Consider the following 23,131-nt stretch of genomic DNA (forward strand, 5'->3'; position numbering starts at 1 on the left):
CTTTCCTGTTTTTGCCACCAAAGTGGATAACCTCACATTTATCCACACTATACTGCATCTGCCAAGCATTTGCTCACTCACCCAGCCTATCCAAGTCACCTTGCAGCCTCCTAGCATCCTCCTCACAGCTAACACTGCCCCCCAGCTTCGTGTCATCCACAAACTTGGAGATGTTGCATTCAATTCCTTCATCCAAATCATTAATATATATTGTAAATAGCTGGGGTCCCAGCACTGAGCCTTGCGGTACCCACTAGTCACTGCCTGCTATTCTGAAAAGGACCCATTGACTCCTACTCTTTGCTTCCTGTCTGCCAACCAGTTCTCTATCCACGTCAATACTGAACCCCCAATACCGTGTGCTTTAAGTTTGTATACTAATCTCTTATGTGGGACCTTGGCGAAAGCCTTCTGAAAGTCCAGATATAATACACCCACTGGTTCTCCCTTATCCACTCTACTAGTTACATCCTCGAAAAATTCTATAAGGCTCGTCAGACATGATTTACCTTTTATAAATCCATGCTGACTTTGTCCAATGATTTCACCACTTTCCAAATGTGCTGCTATCCCATCTTTAATAACTGACTCTAGCAGTTTCCCCACTACCGATGTTAGACTAACTGGTCTGAAATTCCCTGTTTTCTCTCTCCCTCCCTTTTTAAAAAGTGGGGTTACATTAGCTACACTCCAATCCTCAGGAACTACTCCAGAATCTAAAGAGTTTTGAAAAATTATCACTTATGCATCCACTATTTCTGGGGCTACTTCCTTAAGTACTCTGGGATGCAGCCTATCTGGCCCTGGGAATTTTTCGGCCTTTCATCCATTCAATTGACCTAACACCACTGCCCGGCTAACCTGGATTTCACTCAGTTCCTCCATCTCATTTGACCCCCGGTCCCCTGCTATTTCCGGAAGATTATTTAAGTCTTCCTTAGTGAAGACAGAACCAAAGTAGTTATTCAATTGGTCTGCCATGTCCTGTTCCCCATGATCAATTCACCTGTTTCTGTCTGCAAGGGACCTACATTTGTTTTAACTAATCTTTTTCTCGTCACATATCTATAAAAACATTTGCAGTCAGGTTTTATATTCCCTGCCAATTTTCTTTCATAATCTATTTTCCTTTTCCTAATTAAGCCCTTTGTCCTCTTCTGCTGGACTCTGAATTTCTCCCAGTCCTCTGGTAGGCTGCTTTTTCTGGCTAATTTGTATGCTTCATCTTTTGTTTAGAAACTATCCCTGATTTCCCTTGTTATCCACGGATGCACTACCTTCCCTGATTTATTCTTTTTATAAACTGGGATGAACAATTGTTGTAGTTCATCCATGCCATCTTTAAATGGCTTCCATTGCATATCCACCGTCAACCCTTTAAGAATCAATCAACGGGAATGGAAACATTTTTACAGAATTGTAAGTTTGCGGGTCTAGATCAGAAAGAGAGAGAATTGCTAGGGGCTGAAATTACGATGAAAGACATTGAAGAATCAATAAAGTCCTTAAAAAACGGAAAGTCGGCAGGACCCGATGGTCTAAATTCGGAATTTTATAAAAAAAATTATGAATTGCTTTCCCCACGCCTACAGACAATGTACAAATATGCTTATACTCAACAGAAACTCCCAGAAACTCTAAATGAATCAACAATCATACTTATACCAAAAACGGACAAGGATCTTGAAGACCCAGGTTCATACAGAGCTATAGCCCTCTTAAATACTGATCAGAAAATATTAACTAAGATTCTATCTAATAGATTGAGCTTAGTGATCAGTAAATTAATACATCCTGACCAAACAGGGTTTATCCCCAAACGGTATTCATTTTTTAATCTGAGAAGATTATTTAATATTATATACTCCAATAGAATCCCCAACGCAGAGCTAACAATTATCTCGTTAGATGCTGAAAAAGCATTTGACCAGGTAGAATGGCCATATTTATTTTCGGTGATGGAAAAATTTCAACTAGGAGAGAAGTACTGTACATGGGTTAAATTGTTATATTCTAACCCAACAGCTAGAATATTAACAAACAAAATTTTATCAACTAAATTTAATCTCTCTAGAGGCTGTAGACAAGGATGCTCACTATCCCCACTATTATTTGCTCTTGCAATCGAACCCCTAGCAGAAAGCGTTAGAAACCATCCAGGAATATTTGGATACAATACTAGAGACACAAGGAATAAAATCTCCTTATATGCAGATGATATACTAATATATATATTACAAAATTAAAAACTAGTATTCCAAACCTATTAAATCTAATAACTCAATTTGGTCAGTTTTCGGGATATAGAATCAATTGGAATAAAAGCGAAATCATGCCAATAACAAAATTCAATTTACATACAATACAACAATCCCCTTTTAAAATAGTTAAAGATAAATTTAAATACTTAGGAATCTGGGTAACTAAGACATATACCTCTTTATTTAAACTAGATTTCCCACCCTTACTGAATAAACTACATAAGAATATTCAATACTGGAAAACACTCCCCATTTCAATGCTTGGGAGAATTAATGCTATAAAAATGATTTTTTTACCGCAAGTACTGTACCTACTTCAATTAATTCCGATATATATCCCAAAAACTTTTTTCAAAAAAGTCGACTCCATTGTTACAAGTTTTGTCTGGGATTATAAGAATCATAGAATAAGTAAAAAACATTTATGTAAATCAAAGATAAATGGAGGTCTGGCTTTGCCAAATTTCTTATTTTATTTTTGGGCAGTCCATATTAAAAACATGAATTTTTGGCTGGAAGAAATGGACCAACAACCAGATTGGCTAATGATGGAAAGGAAGACTGTCTACCTTTTGAAATTGGACCGATCATATTTGCCCCCACAAAACAGCACAAAAAAACCTATAAAGAAAACCCCATAATACATAGTGGAATACGAATTTGGAAACAAATAAAAAAAGATTTAAAATTGAATAATATACCACTCTGCCTTCCCATTGTAAATAATCCTTTGTTCAAATCATCCTTTATGGACAAAGGTTTCACACAATGGAAAAATCATGGAATCAAAAATATAGGACATCTTTATGGGAAAGGTACTTTTCTTTCATTTCAAGAGTTACAACTGAATTATGGACTGCACTCAAATAATTTTTTCAGATATCTACAAATTAGAGATTATGTTAAATCTAATACACAAGTTTACAGGAATAGGGAATCAGAAATTCTTGATGAGTGTCTGAACAAGCATCCTAATACTGAAAAACTAATAGCTTATATTTATAACACCCTACTAAATAACGAGGTACCACCGACCGAACTACATAGATACAAATGGGAAATTGAAATAGGTCATCCTATCACGAAAGATATGTGGGACGAAAGTTTACAACAAATACATCAATGTTCATTAAATGCCAGACATATTTTAATACAATTCAAGGTCTTACATAGACTACACTTCTCTAAAATAAAACTAAATAGAATCTTCCCACAAATCTCTCCTATTTGTGATAAATGTCTGCATTTAGAGGCTAATTTAACACATACTTTTGCAAACTGTATAAAACTTAAACATTTCTGGACAGATATTTTTGAAATAACTTCAAAAGTTATTAATACAAAACTGGACCCAGACACAAAATTAATAATACTTGGAATATCAGAACAAAGCTTAACACTCACAACAAACCAAAGAAACTTCCTCAATTACAGTATAATAACCGGGAAAAAATTAATATTAAAATTTTGGAAAGGCCCTACAACCCCCACAATCAAAATGTGGATTACGGAAATGTCGGAGACCCTATACTTAGAAAGAATTAGACTTGTCTTAATGGACAAACAAGATCTTTTCCATAAAATTTGGGCTCCATTCATTAACTATCTGAAGGGATAGACTGGCACAGCACGAGGACCCAGCTGAAACTTGAACTCAGGAACAGATGAAAAACTATACTCTATACTTTATAACCTACGAACCTATCTCCATTGATGTATCACAGGTAACCCATTCCACCTCCCTTGTTTTTCTGTTGTGTTTTTTTTTTTGCTTTCTTTTTTATTTGTAACTTTCTACCCTCTCTTTTTCTCGCTTTCTATAAAAAATAAAAATACTAGAAGCAGAAGTAATTGATAATGGAAAATTTTAATAATGTATGACTGATGTATATGAAAAGTTTTTTTTCTACTATAATATGTAACTACATTGTATAATATGTCTACTTCTAATAAATAATTTTTTTTAAATAAATAAATAAATGCCTTTCATTGCATATCCACCGTCAACCCTTTAAGAATCAATTGCCAGCCTATCTTGGCCAATTCACGTCTCATACCCTCAAAGCTACCTTTCTTTAAGTTCAGAACCCTTGTTTCTGAATTATTGATGTCACTCTCCAGCCTAATGAAGAACTCAACCATATTATGGTCACTCTTGCCCAAGGGGCCACGCACAACAAGACTGCTAACTAACCCTTCCTCATTACTCAATGCCCAGTCTAGAATAGCCTGCTCTCTCGGTGGTTCCTCTACATGTTGGTTTAGAAAACTATCCCGCATACATTCCAAGAAATCCTGTTCCTCAGCACCCCTGCCAATTTGATTCACCCAATCTATATGTAGGTTGAAGTCACCCATTATAACTGTTTTACCTTTGTTGCACGCATTTCTAATTTTCTGTTTGATGCCATCCCCAACTCTACTACTACTGTTAAGTGGCCTGTACACAACTCCCACTAGCGTTTTCTGCCCCTTAGTGTTTTGCAGCTCTACCCATATCGATTCCACATCCTCCAAGCTAATGTCCTTCCTTTCCATTGCGTTAATCTCCTCTCTAACCAGCAACGCTACCCCACCTCCTTTTCCTTTCTGTCTATCCCTCCTGAATATTGAATATCCCTGGATGTTCACCACCCAGGTCACCCTGGTGCCATGTCTCCGTGATCCCAACTATATCATAGTCATTAATAGCTATCTGCACATTCAACTCATCCACCTTATTACGAATGCTCCTTGCATTGAGACACAAAGCCTTCCGGCTTGTTTTTACAACACTCTTACCCCTTATACAATCATGTTGAAAAGTGGCCCTTTTTGATTTTTGCCCTGGCTTTGTCAGCCTGCCACTTTTACTTTTTACCTTGCTACTTATTGCTTCTACCCTCATTTTACACCCCTCTGTCTCTCTGCTCACACATTTAAGAAACCCTTTCCGTTTAACTCCATCCTTGACTATCCCATTTGACACCCCACCCCCCTTATTCAGTTTAAAACCACCCGTGTAGCAGTGGCAAACCTGCCTACCAGAATGCTGGTCCCCCACCTGTTAAGATGCAATCCGTCCCTTTTGTACAGTTCCCCCTCACTCCAAAACAGATCCCAGTGATCTAAGAATCGAAATCCCTGCCCCGTGCACCAGTTCCTCAGCCACACATTCAGGTCCCGTATCTCCCCGTTCCTGCTCTCGCCAGCACGAGGAACTGGAAGCAAATCGGAGATAACAACCCTGGAGGTCCTGCTTTTCAGCATTTTTCCAAGCTCTCTAAAGTCACGCTGCAGAATATTCATCCCCTTCTTTCCGACATCGTTTGTGCCGACGTGCACTACCACTGCCGGCTGTTCACCTTCGCCCTTGAGAATTTTCTGCACTCTGTCCGTGACATCCTGGATCCTGGCACCAGGTGGGCAGCACACCATCCTCGAATCCCGTTTGTTGCTGCAGAAACCCCTGTCCGTACATCTCACATTTATTCATGTGTGTATATATTTATATTATAGTATATGGACACATTGATCTGTTTTGTAGTAAATGCCTACTATGTTCAGTGTGCTGAAGCAAAGCAAGAATTTCATTGTCCTATCAGGCACACATGACAATAAACTCACCTGAACTTGAACTTGAAAAATGGAGTCTCCCACTACAATGGCGTTGCCTGATTTTGGTTTGTAGAGTGGCTGCTGCCCAATTGTTTGCCTCGCAGTTTTTAAAAGTTTGTGTTCACAAAATGAATTTTGGTTGTCAGGTGGCTGCTGCCCAATTGTTTGCCTCGCCTTTTTAAAACGTCCGTGTTCACAAAATGAATTGTGATTGTCAGGTGGCTGCTGCTCAATTGTTTGCCTCGCCTTTTAAAAGAGTTTGTGTTCACAAAATGAAGTTTGATTCTCCGATGTGCTGCCCAATTGTTCCCCTCGCCTTTTAAAAAAATTGGTGTTCACAAATTGAATTTTGGTTGTCGGGTGGCTGCTGCCCAATTGTTCACCTCGCCTTTTTAAAAAGTTTGTGTTCACAAAATGAATTTTGGTTGTCGGATGGCTGCTGCCCAATTGTTTGCCTCTCCGTTTTAAAAAGTTTGTGTTCACAAAATGAATGTTAGTTGTCAGGTGGTATAGAAGACTATATAGAAGTAATATAGAAAATGTAAAAGGTTACTTCTCACTTTTACTTTCTGCACCATTTGCATCTTTGTGTGTAGACATATAACCAATATGCATAAAACATTTAGTAAAGCTCGCAGATGTCAGCTACTTTTGTGTGCTCAGAAGTCAAGGCCCAAAAACATGTTATTGCTTAGTTTATTTTTGCTCCAGTTTAGAACATTATGGTAACTCAGAGATTGGAGATAAAAGGCAAGGACAGTAAGAGGTTAAAGTTAGTAAACACATGCATTCTAAGCAGCCAAAGATAAGAACTGAAATTATAATAAAACGCTGCATGAAAGGATAGATCAGAGAACATTTGGAGAGTGGCCAAGCTGTGGTATCTTTGAATGTTCCAGGTCCAGATTTGTGTGCAAATTAAAGGCTTTTCGTTTTCTTGAAGAATTCTCCGTGTCTTTGTCATCTTATCCAACTTTAAGTCTCTAAACCACGACAAAACTGGCGCAGCGAGCAGGGTAGGAAAGAGGTCCGTTCAACAGAAGACAACCAGCCAAGGGCGCTTCCTCGCCCCACGGGGTTCCCCGGATCAACAGGAAAAGGGTGGCCACCGCAGAAAAGGTAAGCGGTTTTCCGCTAAAAATTTGGACTAGTAACCTGTTGATACGGGGACCACTGGGGACACAGAAGTGTCTGGGTGATCAAGAGGGCCTCTCCTACCCAACAAATCTGGCACTAAATTGTCTTAAAAAAGAGACCTGGAGGGTTGTCCAAGAAGGCTGTGCTGTGTGGTGAGTAATAATAGTTGTGATAAGAAAGTAATGTGATAGTATTAAGCAAAGATCATAGAGGAACAAGATAGACCACTCCTCCGAAATCCAATGGACTGACGTGTAGTACGTGACGGAACGTCACGGCCGCCATTTCTTAATGCGACACGCGACTTCCGGTATGCCACCCGCTGTGATCCAAAGCAAAGATTATAGAGCTCCTCTATAATCTTTGATCCAAAGCAAAGATCCTTGAGTATCTTGTAGCGGGAGCAGCCCCCTCCTTTGCGTAGTTTCCCTTGCATTGTATTGTGCAGTTTCCCTTGTATTGCTTTAACACACGCTGCACAAAATTAAATTTAACATATATATATTTAATATATTTATATGAATGTGTGTCTGTGTGAGAGGCAAGTTAGAGATAATAAAGTTTATTCTCATGTATCAGAAGCAACTTTGATTTAAATCATCACTAATAATTAATTTGTCTAGTAAGATGATGTACATAAACCATAAAGGCAATTATATATATAATTATATTTTGATAATAAATATATGCATATATATATATTTATACACACATATATACACACATACATACACATACATATGCACACATACAAATGCACATACATATTGATACATTTATATGCATACATATATAAACATATATATATATACACACATATACATGCATATATACACATACATGCATATATACACATCAATAGATTTACGATCAGCTCCTGTGGATTGGAGGATAGCTAATGCTATCCCACTTTTTAAGAAAGGAGCGTGAGAGAAAACGGGAAATTACAGACCAGTTAGCCCGACTTTGGTGGTATGAAAGATGCTGGAGTCAATTATTAAAGATGCAATAATGGGGCATTTGGATAGCAGTAAAAGGATCTGTCCAAGTCAACATGGATTTATGAAAGGGAAATCATGTTTGACTAATCTTCTGGATTTTTTTGCCGCAAGAGAAATTTGTGAATTTATGGAATTCCCTGCAGAGGCCGAAGCGAAGATCCTATCTTTGGGCAGAAGCAAGACACTCCCACAGAGTATCCATTCCTGCCCATTATGTTCCCATTGTGATGAAGAACACGCAGGCATGAAAAGTTGAAAAATTGAAAAGTTGAAAAATGATTTATTACAGTTTAACATGTGAATCGCTTAAAATATAAGAACATTTTAAATGTCAAAGATGAGAATAATTCTTTCTTGCTGTGCCTCTTGTTGCTGCTCACTGCGTCTTTATGTCTCTTTATTGTTGAAAAAAAAAGAGACAATTTAAATATAGAGAGATTCAGCGGTCAGACTTTAACCAATAAAATCTGATAATTTATCTCAGGTCATCATTCAATGAAGCACACTTTTATATAAGCACGCATATATACAAACACACAGACTCACACACACATCTATACACACACACACAGACTCACTCAAATGTTTAAAGCCTCCTTTAGAGTCTGCTGCTGTTGAAGCAAATACGTGCTTTAAATAACGTCCAACAATCACACTCACCATTGACAGAGTAGTCAGCTCTCTTGAATTATTCAGCGGTGTCTTCACTCGGTGCCTTCTGCAGTCAGCGCCATCTTGCCACGAACCGGAAATGACGCACTCAGCACCACATTGCCGCCTTATCCATCCGCATACTGTTGCGACGATTTTAATAGCCAAGCCAATTAGTCCAACACTTTGCAAGCAGCCAACACATTTTCAGAAGAGTCTTTAAAAGCCAAGACAATTTGGCAAACACTTTGCAAGCATCCAACACATTTTCTGAAGAGTCTTTAAAAGCCAAGACAATTTGGCAAACACTTTGCAACCACATCAAGGGGGCTCGCCATGGAGTAGACGTGCGTTCAGTGTTATTCGCCGCTCAGAGAGCCGTGACCCTCTCACTTCCTCTGTCTTGCAGAGACTGCGTGAGGCACAACACTTCCCGGTTTTATAGTCCCTCCCCCTGGGACTCTGAGTGAGCTGGCCAAAAATTACAGCCGTAAGTGGCGGCGTTCACTCGGAAATCAAGAAACAGAAAGACAAGAGCAGCCAAGATATTAGTTTTAGTAATATAGTTAAATAAATCGTCATTGGCACGATTTTGTATGGGTAACAATCAAAATTTTCAACTACGTAGATAAACAACCTGTGCGGACCAACTGGCCGGAGTTTTTACGGACATTTGCAATCTCTCACTTCCGAGGTCTGAGGTTCCCACCTGCTTCAAAAGGGCATTAAAAACCTAGACCCACTGCAGTTCGCTTACCGCCACAACAGATCAATGGTGGACGCAATCTCGCTGGCCCTCCACTCTGCTTTGTCAATGAGGACTCTCTCTAACTTCTACAGGTGCACAGTAGAGAGCATGCTGACCGGTTGCATCGTGGCTTGGTTACGCAACTTGAGCGCCCAGGAGAGGAAGACTACAAAAAGTAGTAAACACTGCCCAGTCCATCATCGGCTCTTACCTCCCGTTCATCGAGGGGATCTATCGCAGCAGCTGCCTCAAAAAGGCTGGCAGTATCATCAAGGACCCACACCATCCTGGCCACACACTCATCTCCCTGCTACCTTCAGGTAGAAGGTACAGGAGCCTGAAGACTGCAACGACCGGGTTCAGGGATAGCAACTTCCTCACAGCCATCATGCTATTCAACTTGGCTCTGACAAAACTCTGAACATTAATAGCCCATTATCTGTTATTTGCACTTTATCAGTTTATTTATTCATGTGTGTATATATTTATATAATGGTGTATGGACACACAGATCTGTTTTGTATTCAATGCCTACTATGTTCTCTTGTGCTGAAGCAAAGCAAGAATTTCATTGTACCATCAGGGACTCATGACAATAAACTCACTTGAACTTGAATAGTATGACTTCAAATACATAATTTTCGAAAATTATGCACTTTACGTATGTCCCACTTTTTGAAGTTTTTTACATCTCCTTTTAACAGTCAAGTCATGCATTTTTCTATTCTTGAATTTGAGTCCATAGTGCATGTGGATACTCACAAAGATAGCTACAATTCTAACCTTGACTATTGCAGCACAAGTTCATGTCTTTGTATTGCTGTGTGTTATGTATTGCTGTGTTTATTAGATGAGAAATGTTATCCCTGGTCATGTTAACATCATCAAATTCTGTGCGGAACACTTGCTCGCACACTTCACAGAACCCAAGAAAGTATTCCGAAGGCACCATCAATGAGCCAAAGTCAGACGTTAATGTGTCATAGGCTTTATGGTGAATGAATACGAGTGCAGGATCAACTAAAGTGGTATCAGTTCGTAAGAGAACTTCTCTGCACCTGATGCATTTTGACGACAGTTCGTGTGAAGTAATGATCCTGTGACAGATGTGACCTGCGATGTAAGCTAGTGTATTTTCTTCAGGGAGATCAATTGAAATGCTGCAGACTGCATTGTGCTGTTTAGTTTTATTTGTATGAGAGATAGATGGAGATGGTTTTTTGACTCTGTTTTTTGTTAGTGTTTGCAATGTCAAGATAAATGTGTCTGAGTCGGGGGAACAGTTTGCACTCACAGATGGCTTGATCAGTTCAGCCACCATAACCATCCGAAAAGCACATCAAAATTCCTTTGCAGATGGATTTTCTCTGAATCCGCCCTTTCGCCGAATAGTGGAGAACAAATTCTCCACTACATCCTGATTGATCCTGGATGTGAACATAAAACGGGCGTCTGTGCTTTCCTTGATGTGCTGCCACAGTTGTGAAATGCAAGAAATTGCAAGCCGCCATCCCTTGACAAACAACACATGTTTAGCTCCAAGCACTGTCAGGCTTTTGAGTACAGTCAAGCATGATTCAAAGAATGACTTATGTGCAGACGTTTCAGACATAGGCCTCCTTAACTTTTTGGCGTCCGTGTAAAACCTGCTGTTAAAGGAGTCAAAAAGTCCATCAACCATGTCAATAAACTCTGCCGTATAAACAGCCTCCCCAGGTAACTTTCCAAGAGTTGCATAGGTGTAGACACCTGCTGCTACTGAATGGCTAAGCACCTGCGCAGCCTTGTTGACTCTCATTTTAGAGAAGCTGTTTAAAACAAAATGGCCTCTGGTTAATTTATGGGCTTTTCTAATGGGCAACTGTGAATCATGCTCATAAAATGCGTAAATATGTGCCCATTTGATATGTTTTTTTATGCCATCCTCTCCTTTGACCTCAAAAACATATTTCTCCAAATTTGATCGAGTGTTTTTCAACAAGTGGGGTGGGTCATGCATGCAATAGATATTGGTTCCCCCGTGGACGAAGAAAGGATGTTCTTCCGTCACACCCAAGTTGGAGTATAGTCGAACATTGCTTGGGCCTTGGTCACAAACAACGGCCTTAGGCTGTAGTCCAATAGCCTTAACCTTCTGTAAACATTCATTGAGTAATGTTTTCAGTTTGTCAGCCTTTGTGCAGTCCCGTGAAAGAAAGTAACCTACAGGTTGCTTCCATTTCCCCATCAAGCCTCTAACCATGAAAACAAGAGCATGGTTGGCAGGCCTTGACGTCTTCCCTAGAGATCCAAAGTCCTCAAAGCCCTCAACTGAATCCTCAGTAATATTGTAAGAGAGGCTTGCACGTAAACTCATTTCGTCAAAGGAGACTACACATAATGTATCTCCCTCTGACATCCCCGCAACCCTGTCTTTCAAAAGTTCAAAGATCTTAGGGGGAAACCCAGGCCGCACTTCAATATTGCACAACCACCTACGTAGTGATGAGATTGATGGAAGTGTGAAAATGCACTGGCAGAACTGATATGCTCGGGGACTCTGGTGGTAGAGGGACAAGGCAACTACCTTGTCTGAATAACTCCATCGTCTTCCTCTTGCACTTCTACGTCCAGACGCATTACGCAACTGCGACGCAAAGAAATACAGTGCTGGTTCTTGTAAAAATTCACCAGCCCCTCTGATCAAGTCACTGATTGTCTTACTTTCTGTAGTATTCTTTCCCATTGATAATTTGATCAGTTGTACTTTTTTTTTGAGGCGGAAAGTACGCTGTCTTTCCTTCTTCAGAGCTCTGCTGTCATTTACATTTGGTGTGATTTGAAGATCAGGTGTTTCAGGAGTTGTAGAGACACTGCTGGGTTCTTCCCGCGGAACTTTGTCTGCAGCTGAGCAGTAAGAATGTTCTGCCTGTATGTTGTGTGGCACTGCCAATACAAGAAAAAAGAAAAAGGGGGAATGAAATGGCAAGCATACTAATTAAAAAGATTAATCATATACATGTGAATAAATCATCATCTACTACTGAAAGTCTGTTCTTGACTGGTTTTTGCCATCTGTGCTGCGATTTCCGAGAGAACGCCGCCACCTACGGCCGTCTCGCTCAGAGCCCCCCTCCGCCGCATGTGTGCCGAGGTTCTCCCCCCCCTTTCCTCTATCCCCCCCTTTCCTCTCCACCCCCCTCGCCTCTCCCCCCTCTCTCCCCTCCCCCACCCTCCCTCCCCTAAACCCCCTCCCCTCCACACCCCCTACCCTCCACCCTCCCCCCTCCCTGCTCCCCACCTCACCCCCCTCTCAGCAGCCCCTCTCTCTCCCCCTCTCTCTCTCCTCCCCATCTCCCCCACCTTTCCCCCCTCACCCACCCTCCCTCTTATCCTCCTCTCCACCCCCTATCCCTCTTGCCCCTCTCTCTGTGTCTCTGTCTCTCTCTCTGTCTCTGCCCCTTCTCTCTCTGCCCTCACTCTCTACCCCCAACCGCCCCCCGCCCCTCTCTTGATGTGACTGCAAGTTGGGGGCTATGCTTCAGTAGATAGGGTGGTTATGGGGTAAAAGGAGCAAATTAATCATATTAATTTAATATCAAGGGGGTAATTAGCGTGAGTGCGAGAGGGGGAGGGGGGGGGCGATAGTTAGTGTGCGTGACGCTGCGTGCCGCCCCGCCCACAACCGCACGTTGGGGGAACAGACACAACGGGTCTGCACTTGGTCTAGTTATAATTAAAAATATATGTGATGCACCAATTTCAATCTACCAGAAGAAAATCATGATCTTGATATTTTTGTAGATTTTTTATAAATTAAATCAATTTAAATGTTGTAATAATTATGCTTGAGGAAGTTTTAAATGGATGTTCTTACTTGAATTAAATACTAGTACGCATTCCACCAGCCACACTGTGTAGTCTTATGTGTGATTATAGTTTTGTGAACATTTCACAAATGAAAATTAAAGTACCATACATGCCATTACATATTGACCATCAGCAATCATATCAGTTTGGATACAATTTATTTTAAAAAGGAGAAAATTACTTGCCTCTTTGCTGTTTTAAAGGCGTTGGTGAGGATGGGAGGTTCTCATTCGTCCTCTTGAGTAACCTGCGTTGGGAAGACAGACGTTTCGGCGGGTTAGGAATGTCGAAGAGCGTTGGAACTGCATTCCAATTTAGCCTGTTCTTGGTCTGCTTGTTGGAAAACTGGTCAAGTTCAAAGTGTAAAGAACAAAGACAACAGTTGGCTGACAAGTACTCCGTAGTTCGGTGTAGGAGATCTTGTCGACGAGTATTCTGGACCCACCGTTGACATCTGAAATTACAGGAGATATCATTTAGGATTAACTAATAAGAAAAAAAAATGATCATAACTACATGCCTGCACAATGGATGACATATCACTTAAGTGCAATTGTTTTCAGTTGTGTGGAGAGACCTGTATATTGACGATGCTTTTTGCCTCTAATATGTCAATTTACCTTAAATGTTGAAGAGTTTATTAAAATCTTCTTACAAAGACCATCGAGAGAAGAAAGGGGAGAGAGGGATCGAGAGAAGAGAGGGGAGAGAGGGATCGAGAGAAGAGAGGGGAGAGAGGGATCGAGAGAAGGGAGAGGGATCGAGAGGGGAGAGGGAGAAGGGGAGAAGGGGAGAGGGAGAAGGGGAGAGGGAGAAGGGGAGAAGGAGAAGAGGGAGAAGGGGAGAAGGGGAGAGGGAGAAGGGGGGAGGGGGAGAAGGGGGGAGAGGGAGAAGAGCAGAATTGTATAATCTTTGATTGCACCCTTCTTCACGGCGGGCTTGTGATCTTTGCTTGTGATGTCCCGACAATTCGAGGGATATAACGGGTAACAGCCGCCGCGTTCTCGGACTCGAGTCTGAGCTCGAAAAATCTCGTGGTCACTGGGCCTAATGTGTCCCGCGGGCCATATTTTGGAGACCAATCCCTTACAAGAACAAAACCAAAAACGTACAGAAGTGTTAAAATTGTCTTTATTATTGTGGTAATTAAAGATCTATTAAAAATAAGTATACTAACTTTCTAATGTACCGACAAACCTAATTTCCCAATGACCGTTGATGGGAGAACAGAAAATAACATTTTCACGACAGAATATCGACAAAAGATAATAATAATATTTTCTTACCTTTCTTTTTTATCGGGGAACCTAAAGAATGACAGCTCTGGTCGTTTAGATTTACGATTAGAACAATTGATAGCAGAGCAGTGAGATGAACATTTAGATGAGGACGCCATTACAGCCCAATACAAAGATCTTACCCAATAAAATGCCTCAAAAAATGGCGTCGACAATCACATACGTCATACTACCCGTTTTTCGAGGAGTGGTCTATCTTGCTCCTCTATGATCTTTGGTATTAAGAGTGTATTAAGACCTCGTGGTTACCACCCTGAGAAGTTCAGGGTTTGCACGGACGAGGCTGGTATTCTGTGGACACCACCCTGAGAGGGGTCATACGGGCAAAATACAAATTTAAGGTAAGTGGGTAACAAAATAGTGTACACTGTCATAAAGTATTGTAGAACAGCAGAAAGTAGAATAGCAACAAGAATAGTGTAAGGACTGAAACTGTATTAATTAACAATGTGCATTTAACAGGACAAGACAACCACCATGAGTAAACTGACCGCCGTTGAGATATTAAGTAAAACATTTCTAGTAGCCAAAGAGGAGGTTAAAAAGAGCTCTGAGAAATGGGAGAAAAGAACAGCGAAATTGAACACAAAATGGCCCAGGGAAGGTACTTTTGATATAAACATGCGATGAAATGGAAGTATTGATTAAGAACCACAGACCCAGAGATAAAACAGAGACACGGGAAAAGAAAAGGGAGAAGGAATTAGAATTGCTTAACCTGTTCAGGGCAGAAGGAGAAAGGCTGAGGAGAACCTATCCAGTAGGAAACATAACCAAGGGAGAAGAAGGGGAGCCCGAGAAGAAGTCCGGGGGTCAGGGAATCATGGGAAGAGGAGCGTCCTTATATCCCAGTTTAAAAGACCCCGGGTGCCCCCCTCCATACCCTGGCCTGGACGGTGCAAACCAATGTCCCGTGATAAAAGGAGTAATGGAAATAGAGGGAGAAATCATGACTGTGGATAATGTGGAGGAAATAAAGGAATATAAACGGAGAAGGGAACAAAAAGAAAAGGACAGGATGAAGCAAGAGATAAGTGAAGTAGAAAGGGAGATCATGAAGATGAGGGACCAGAGGAATCAGAGGAGTTTGGAGGTACCCGAGTCAGCAGAGAGGGAGGCCGAGGATAGGGGTGGACAGTGGAGAGAGTTGAGCCAGTGGCCAAGGGAAAGAGAGCAAGGCAGTGTGGAGGAAACAGAATCAGGCAATTATGAAGGAAGCTATAGGGAGAGAAGGAGGGAAATAAGGGATGGGGATTTAGTGGAAGATTTTAACAGAAAGGCGAAGGAATCCCTGGAGCAAATGGAGATTAGAGTTAAGGAACTTGGAGCACATGTGGAGAGAAAGAAAGGAGAGGCGGCCCAAGGTGAATCAGCATGGCAGGAGTTAGAAACAGGACCCCCAGAGTGGGAGGTAGAAACAAGACAGGTGCAGGAGAATAAAATGATGCCATTGCTTGTGAAAAGATCAGGACTGACACAGTATGTTCCTTGGGGGACACAGGACCTTGAAGGGCTGAAAAACATTCTGCCTAACATATATGATGGAGCAGGAAAATGGATAAGGGCCTTTGAGGAGGAAACCACAGGACGACTATTGGCAATGGGAGATATAAAGGCACTTATGGCAAAAGTAATAGGAACCACGAAACTGGCGGAACTCCTGGAAAAGGCAGGCATAACAAACGCAGCGGGCAATCCATTGATTGATGGTCGACCATTTGACCTAGTCAGGCCATTGGTATGGCAGGCCCTCAGATACAGCTACCCACTTAAAGTGGACCCCAAGGCATTGAAGGGGGACTCACTGGGGGACACAGAAAATCCAGCAGCATATCTAGAGGACCAGTTGAAAAAGTGGAGACTTGAAACTGAACAAGGAATAGATGGAAATGAGCTGATGATCACTCCGTTCAGGAATGCTATTGTAGATGCCGTGCCCGCTCAAGTAAAGTCCAGACTGGAGGAGGTGGTGGGACTGTTAACTATGCCACACATCCAGTTCAGGGACCACTTGGTCCATGCAGTCAACAAATACCGCAAAGATAAAAAAAGACTGGAAGATCAGCAGGAGGAGGTGCAAAGAAAACTGGTACAAATGCAGCTTGACGAACTTAAAAGAAAAGAGCGTGAAAAAGGGAAGAAATGTAGCCCCACTTTTTAAAAAGGGAGGGAGAGAGAAAACGGGGGAATTACAGACCAGTTAGTCTAACATCGGTACTGGGGAAACTGCTAGAATCAGTTATTAAAGATGGGATAGCAGCACATTTAGAAAGTGGTGAAATAATTGGACAAAATCAGCATGGATTTATGAAAGGTAAATCATGTCTGACGAATCTTATAGAATTTTTCGAGGATGTAACTAGTAGAGTGGATAAGGGAGAACCAGTGGATGTGTTATATCTGGACTTTCAGAGGGCTTTCGACAAGGTCCCACATAAGAGATTAGAATACAAACTTAAAGCACACGGTATTGGGGGTTCAGTATTGATGTGCATAGAGAACTGGGTGGCAGACAGGAAGCAAAGAGTAGGAGTAAACGGGTCCTTTTCACAATGGCAGGCAGTGACTAGTGTGGTACCGCAAGGCTCAGTGCTGGGACCCCAGCTATTTACGATATATTAATGATTTGGAGGAGGGAATTGAATGCAACATCTCCAAGTTTGCGGATGACACGAAGCTGGGGGGCAGTGTTAGCTGTGAGGAGGATGCTAGGAGGCTGCAAGGTGACTTGGATAGGCTGGGTGAGTGGGCAAATGCATGGCAGATGCAGTATAATGTGGATAAATGTGAGGTTATCCACTTTGGTGGCAAAAACAGGAAAGTAGACTATTATCTGAATAATAATAATAATAATAATAATAATAATAATAATAATAATAATAATAATAATAATAATATCTTTTATTGTCATTGCACGTCAGTGCAACGAGATTTAGTATGCAGCTCCAACCGATGAAAAAGAAAATTAAAATAAATAAATAAGCTGTGTGTCGTGACCATCCGAGGGAGACAGTCCAGGGGGGATGGGGGGCACTCAGCAGGGCCGGTTCAGAGCCGCTATAGCTCTTGGAATAAAGCCGTTTCTGAGTCTGGAGGTTCGGGCGTAGAAGGCCTTGTAATGTCTGCCGGAGGGAAGTAGTTCGAACAGACCGTTACAGGGGTGTGATGAGTCTTTATGGATGCTGACGGCCTTCCTGAGGCACCGTGTGTGGTAGATGCCCTCCAAGGCTGGTAGCTCTGTCCCAATGATCCTCTCTGCTCTGTGGACGATGCGCTGAAGAGCTCTCCTCTCCGCCTCCGTGCAGCTGAAATACCACACAGAGATGCCATACGTTAACATGCTCTCTGTGGTGCAGCGGTAAAACGTTGTCAGCAGCTGTTGGGGCAGACCAGTCTTTTTTAATGTCCTCAGGAAGAACAGTCGTTGCTGTGCCTTCTTGACCAGCGCAGCGGTGTTGGTGGACCATGTGAGGTCCTCTGAAATGTGAGTGCCCAGAAACTTAAAGCTGGACACTCTCTCCACACTTTCCCCGTAAATGGAGATTGGGGCGTATTCTCCATTATGGGACCTCCTGAAGTCAATAATCAGCTCCTTGGTCTTGGAGGTGTTTAGTGACAAGTTGTTACATGCACACCAGTCCGCCAGGTTCTGCACCTCCGCCCTGTATTTTGTTTCATCACCGTTGGTGATCAGCCCAATCACTGTTGTGTCGTCTGCAAACTTCACGATGGTGTTGGTGTCGAATGCAGGAACACAGTCGTGAGTGAAGAGGGAGTAGAGCATGGGGCTTAGTACACAGCCCTGTGGTGTGCCGGTGCTCAGGGTGATAGTGGAGGACGGGTGCGGGCCCAGTCTCACTGCCTGCAGTCGCTCCGTCAGAAAGTTCAGGATCCAATCGCATATCGGCGAGCTGAGGCCTAGCTGGTGGAGTTTGGTGGTGAGCTTGGTGGGGATGACCATATTGAATGCAGAGCTATAGTCAACGAAGAGCATCCTCACGTACGTGCCCTGTCTGTCCAGGTGAGTCAGGACAGTGTGAAGAGCCAGAGAGATGGCATCCTCTGTTGATCTATTTGCCCTGTATGCAAATTGATGAGAGTCCAGTGAGGCAGGGATGCTGGATTTGATATGGGAGAGGACCAGCCTTTCGAAGCACTTCATTGGGATTGGAGTTAGGGCAACCGGGCGGTAGTCGTTCAGGTTGGTGACTTTGGACTTTTTCGGCACCGGCACTATGGTGGCTGTTTTCAGGCACTTGGGGACCGTTGCCAGAGATAGAGATAGATTGAAGATTCTCGTGAATACCTCCGCCAGCTGTACAGCACAGTCCTTTAGTACCCTTCCCTGGACTCCATCCCTGCGTGGATTGATCCTACGCAGAGCGCACTGTACCTCCTGAGTGCTCAGTGTTAAGGCCTGTCCCTCCGCCATGGCCGGGGTTATTCCACTCCTGGTGGTGTTGCCAGTTTCGAACCGGGCAAAGAAGGTGTTCAGTTCGTTGGCCAGTGTGATATCACCGTGGGGGCAGGCGGGGCTGCTCTTGTAGTCAGTGATGTCCCTGACACCCTGCCACACGCTTCTGGTGTCCGCGGCATTGAAGTGTTCTTCTACCCTTTGCCTGTGTATGTCTTTGGCCTTTTTTATACCTTTGTTCAGGTGGCCGATTAGGAAAGGGGGAGATGCAACGAGACCTGGGTGTCATGGTACACCAGTCATTAAAAGTAGGCATGCAGGTGCAGCAGGCAGTGAAGAAGGTGAATGGTATATTAGCATTCATAGCAAAAGGATTTAAGTATAGGAGCAGGGAGGTTCTACTGCAGTTGTACAGGGTCTTGGTGAGACCACACCTGGAGTATTGCGTACAGTTTTGGTCTCCTAATCTGAGGAAATACATTCTTGCCATAGAGGGAGTACAGAGAAGGTTCACCAGACTGATTCCTGGGATGTCAGGACTTTCATATGAAGAAAGACTGGATAGACTCGGTTTGTACTTGTTTGTACTAGACAATCAGATCTGGGAAACCTGGAGCAAGTGGGAAAAGGGAATACTGACTATATTGCCTGAAGCAACTCCACCCCAGTCTGAGCTGCACTGTACGATATACTTTGACGAAACCAAGAATGTAGAACAGGCAAGAATGTGGTGTGCAGGGATGGGTGGCCAGCAACACTTGAGAGCAGTAGCAGTAATAATTGGAAAACAGGGGGCAGCCTTGCAGATTGAATGGGACACCTTCCTGGAGAAATGGTACAGGGTGCTGGGGGCTGCACCTCACGTGACATTGCTTGTAAATAAGGGATATCAGTCAAGGAAACTGGGGCCCCTGGTGAGACAAGCAGGCACTGTTAGAAACTGGAGAAGGATTGCTCCAAAAGTATGGATGTCTGAAGACAGCAATTACATCAAAATAACAGTTACTGTAGACATGATAGGCATGACGAAAGAGGTTGAAATTAATCCCCAGCGACAGCTTTCTGTGCTAAAAACAGTAGGTCGAACACAGGAAGAAAGGCTGAATGAGTTGCCAGCTAGCTTGTGGTCGCGACATGACACAGATGTGGGACTGGTGAAGTCTGCAAGTCCGGTAGAGATAAGATTAAAATACGGAGCAGTTCCACCCCGGAGACCGCAGTACCCTCTGAAGCCAGAGGCAGAGGCAGAGGACGGCATAGCACCAACTATACAGGTCTGAAGAAGGGTTTCGGCCCGAAACGTCGCCTATTTCCTTCGCTCCATAGATGCTGCTGCAGCCGCTGAGTTTCCCCAGCAATTTTGTGTACCTTACCAACTATACAGGGTCTGGTGGAGGCAGGAGTACTTATCAAAACACGTAGCCCCTGCAACACTCCACTGTTACCAGTCTTAAAGGCAGACAAGTCAAGGTGGAGACTAGTACATGATTTGCGAGCAGTGAACGAGGTGATGAGAGATTGGCCAGCGGTAGTTCCGAATCCGTACACTTTACTGACCAATGTTCCACCAGAGGCAGCTTACTTTTCAGTGATTGATTTGTGTTCAGCATTCTTCAGTGTGCCCTTAGCAGACCAGTGTCAGTATTTGTTTGCTTTCACCTATAGGGGTGTTCAGTACACTTACACTAGGATGCCGCAGGGATTCAAACACTCGCCTCACGTGTTCAATCAGGTACTAAAGGCAGATTTAGAAGGAGTGGCCTTGGAAACATAGAAACATAGAAATTAGGTGCAGGAGTAGGCCATTCGGCCCTTCGAGCCTGCACCGCCATTCAATATGATCATGGCTGATCATCCAACTCAGTATCCCGTACCTGCCTTCTCTCCATACCCTCTGATCCCCTTAGCCACAAGGGCCACATCTAACTCCCTCTTAAATATAGCCAATGAACTGGCCTCGACTACCCACTGTGGCAGAGAGTTCCAGAGATTCACCATTCTCTGTGTGAAAAAAGTTATTCTCATCTCGGTTTTAAAGGATTTCCCCCTTATCCTTAAGCTGTGACCCCTTGTCCTGGACTTCCCCAACATCGGGAGCAATCTTCCTGCATCTAGCCTGTCCAACCCCTTAAGAATGTTGTAAGTTTCTATAAGATCCCCTCTCAATCTCCTAAATTCTAGAGAGTATAAACCAAGTCTATCCAGTCTTTCTTCATAAGACAGTCCTGACATCCCAGGAATCAGTCTGGTGAACCTTCTCTGCACTCCCTCTATGGCAATAATGTCCTTCCTCAGATTTGGAGACCAAAACTGTACGCAATACTCCAGGTGTGGTCTCACCAAGACCCTGTACAACTGCAGTAGAACCTCCCTGCTCCTATACTCAAATCCTTTTGCTATGAAAGCTAACATACCATTCGCTTTCTTCACTGCCTGCTGCACCTGCATGCCTACTTTCAATGACTGGTGTACCATGACACCCAGGTCTCGCTGCATCTCCCCTTTTCCTAGTCGGCCACCATTTAAATAATAGTCTGCTTTCCTGTTTTTGCACTTAGACAGTACGCTGATACAGTATGTGGATGATTTATTAATTTGCTCTGAAACTGAGGAACAATGTGAGCAAGATAATGTGGCTCTTCTGGAGAGGCTGGCGTGCGGAGGTCATAAAGTGTCTAGGAAAAAGTTGCAGTTTTGTGTGCAGCAGGTAGAGTACTTAGGACGGTTGATCTCCAAAGGAATTAAAACTATAGCACCGAACCAGATAGAGGCAATAAGCAAGGCTCCTAAGCCGCAGACAGGAAGACAGATGATGACATTCTTATGGATGGCAGGATACAGTTCGGATTGGATTGGAGAGTATGCTGAAATTGTGACGCCATTAAGAAAGATAATGAAGGAAGCAGGACAAACAAACCTAAAGAATGTTCTGCAGTGGAATGATGAGGCAGAAACGGCTTTTAACACAATTAAGCAGGAATTCCAGTCGGCTCCGGCAATGGCCCTGCCTAATTATGAAAAAAACTTTCATTTGTATGTTTCCAACAGACAGGAGGGATATGCTACCGCAGTATTGACACAGGAAACAGGTGTAGGAAAGGGGAAGCAGCCAGTTGCGTATTACAGCACAAAATTGGATGAGGTGGCTCAGGGATATCCACCTTGCTATCAGGGACTGGCTGCGGTGTACTATGCTTATGAGAAGGCATCGTCTGTGACTATGGGATATCCAGTGATCATATATACCCACCACAAAGTGGCAGAGTTGTTGGAAAAAGGAAAGTTTGTACTTACACCAGCTAGTATAACAGCGTATCAGATGCTGTTGATATTTTCAGATATCACCATACAAAGATGTACTACAAGTAATATGGCTGACTATGTCCCGCTTGGTCATGAGGGGGAGCCCCATGACTGCGTGGGTCAGACTATGGTGTTTTCTAAATTACGAGCGGATTTACAATCTGAACCACTGATTGATGAGGACAAGAAAGTCTTGTTTGTGGATGGATGATGTTATCGGGATCATGATGGAAATCATGTAGGATTTGCAGTGGTGCAACAGGACCAAACAGGGTTTCAGACCATCAGGTTAGAGGCGTGTCAACAGCCGTGTTCAGCCCAGCTGGCGGAGATAAAAGCTTTAACAGCAGCATGTGAAATGATGGAAGGTGAAAACGTGGATATCTACACAGATTCGGCTTATGCACATGGGGTCTGCCATCTATTTGGTGCAGTATGGAAACAGAGGGGCTTTAAGAAAAGTAATGGGGATCCCATACAACATTTCCAACACATTTCTGACCTAATAAAGGCGTTAGTAAAGCCTAGGGCTTTAGCCATTGTTAAATATCAGGAACATAGAAAGAGCAGTGACACAGTTACAAAGGGAAATCATGTAGCGGATGGAGCAGCTAAGACAGCATCTGGGTGCCAATCGGCAGTAAATGTTCCTCACATGTTAGTGGTACCAGAGCCTTCAAAGACGGATATCATTGAGATGCAGGGACAGGCTACATTAGCTGAACAAACGATGTGGGGACAGAGGGGAGCCAAGCCAAATGAGGACGGCTTATGGACCACCGATAACGGCCTGTTAGTGGCACCTACCACCTTATTGACCAGTCTTATTTCAGAAGCGCATGGACTGGACCACTGTGCAAGAGGGGAAGTCA

At 43.0% G+C, this 23,131-nt stretch overlaps 3 protein-coding genes across 3 annotated transcripts in view; 2 read left to right on the forward strand and 1 right to left on the reverse strand.

Annotated features, from left to right (window-relative positions):
* Window positions 1–23,131, forward strand: part of LOC116982908 (zinc finger protein 229-like) — a 968,520-nt gene that overhangs the window by 124,695 nt on the left and 820,694 nt on the right. The window lies entirely within an intron of this gene.
* LOC116983098 (gastrula zinc finger protein XlCGF49.1-like) overlaps window positions 1–23,131 on the forward strand; it is a gene marked incomplete at its 5' end in the record, with an annotated part of 145,233 nt that overhangs the window by 29,073 nt on the left and 93,029 nt on the right. The window lies entirely within an intron of this gene.
* On the reverse strand, window positions 8,333–14,646 carry LOC116983080 (52 kDa repressor of the inhibitor of the protein kinase-like). The gene is made up of 4 exons (XM_033036653.1): window positions 14,531–14,646; window positions 13,430–13,698; window positions 12,175–12,320; window positions 8,333–8,464 (listed from the first exon to the last, which is right to left on the reverse strand). The coding sequence occupies exons 1-4, from the start codon at window positions 14,638–14,640 to the stop codon at window positions 8,450–8,452; spliced, it is 540 nt and encodes a 179-aa protein (XP_032892544.1). The 5' UTR covers window positions 14,641–14,646; the 3' UTR covers window positions 8,333–8,449.

This window comes from Amblyraja radiata, chromosome 1, assembly GCF_010909765.2.
Source record: "Amblyraja radiata isolate CabotCenter1 chromosome 1, sAmbRad1.1.pri, whole genome shotgun sequence".
Taxonomy (NCBI): Eukaryota; Metazoa; Chordata; class Chondrichthyes; order Rajiformes; family Rajidae; genus Amblyraja; species Amblyraja radiata.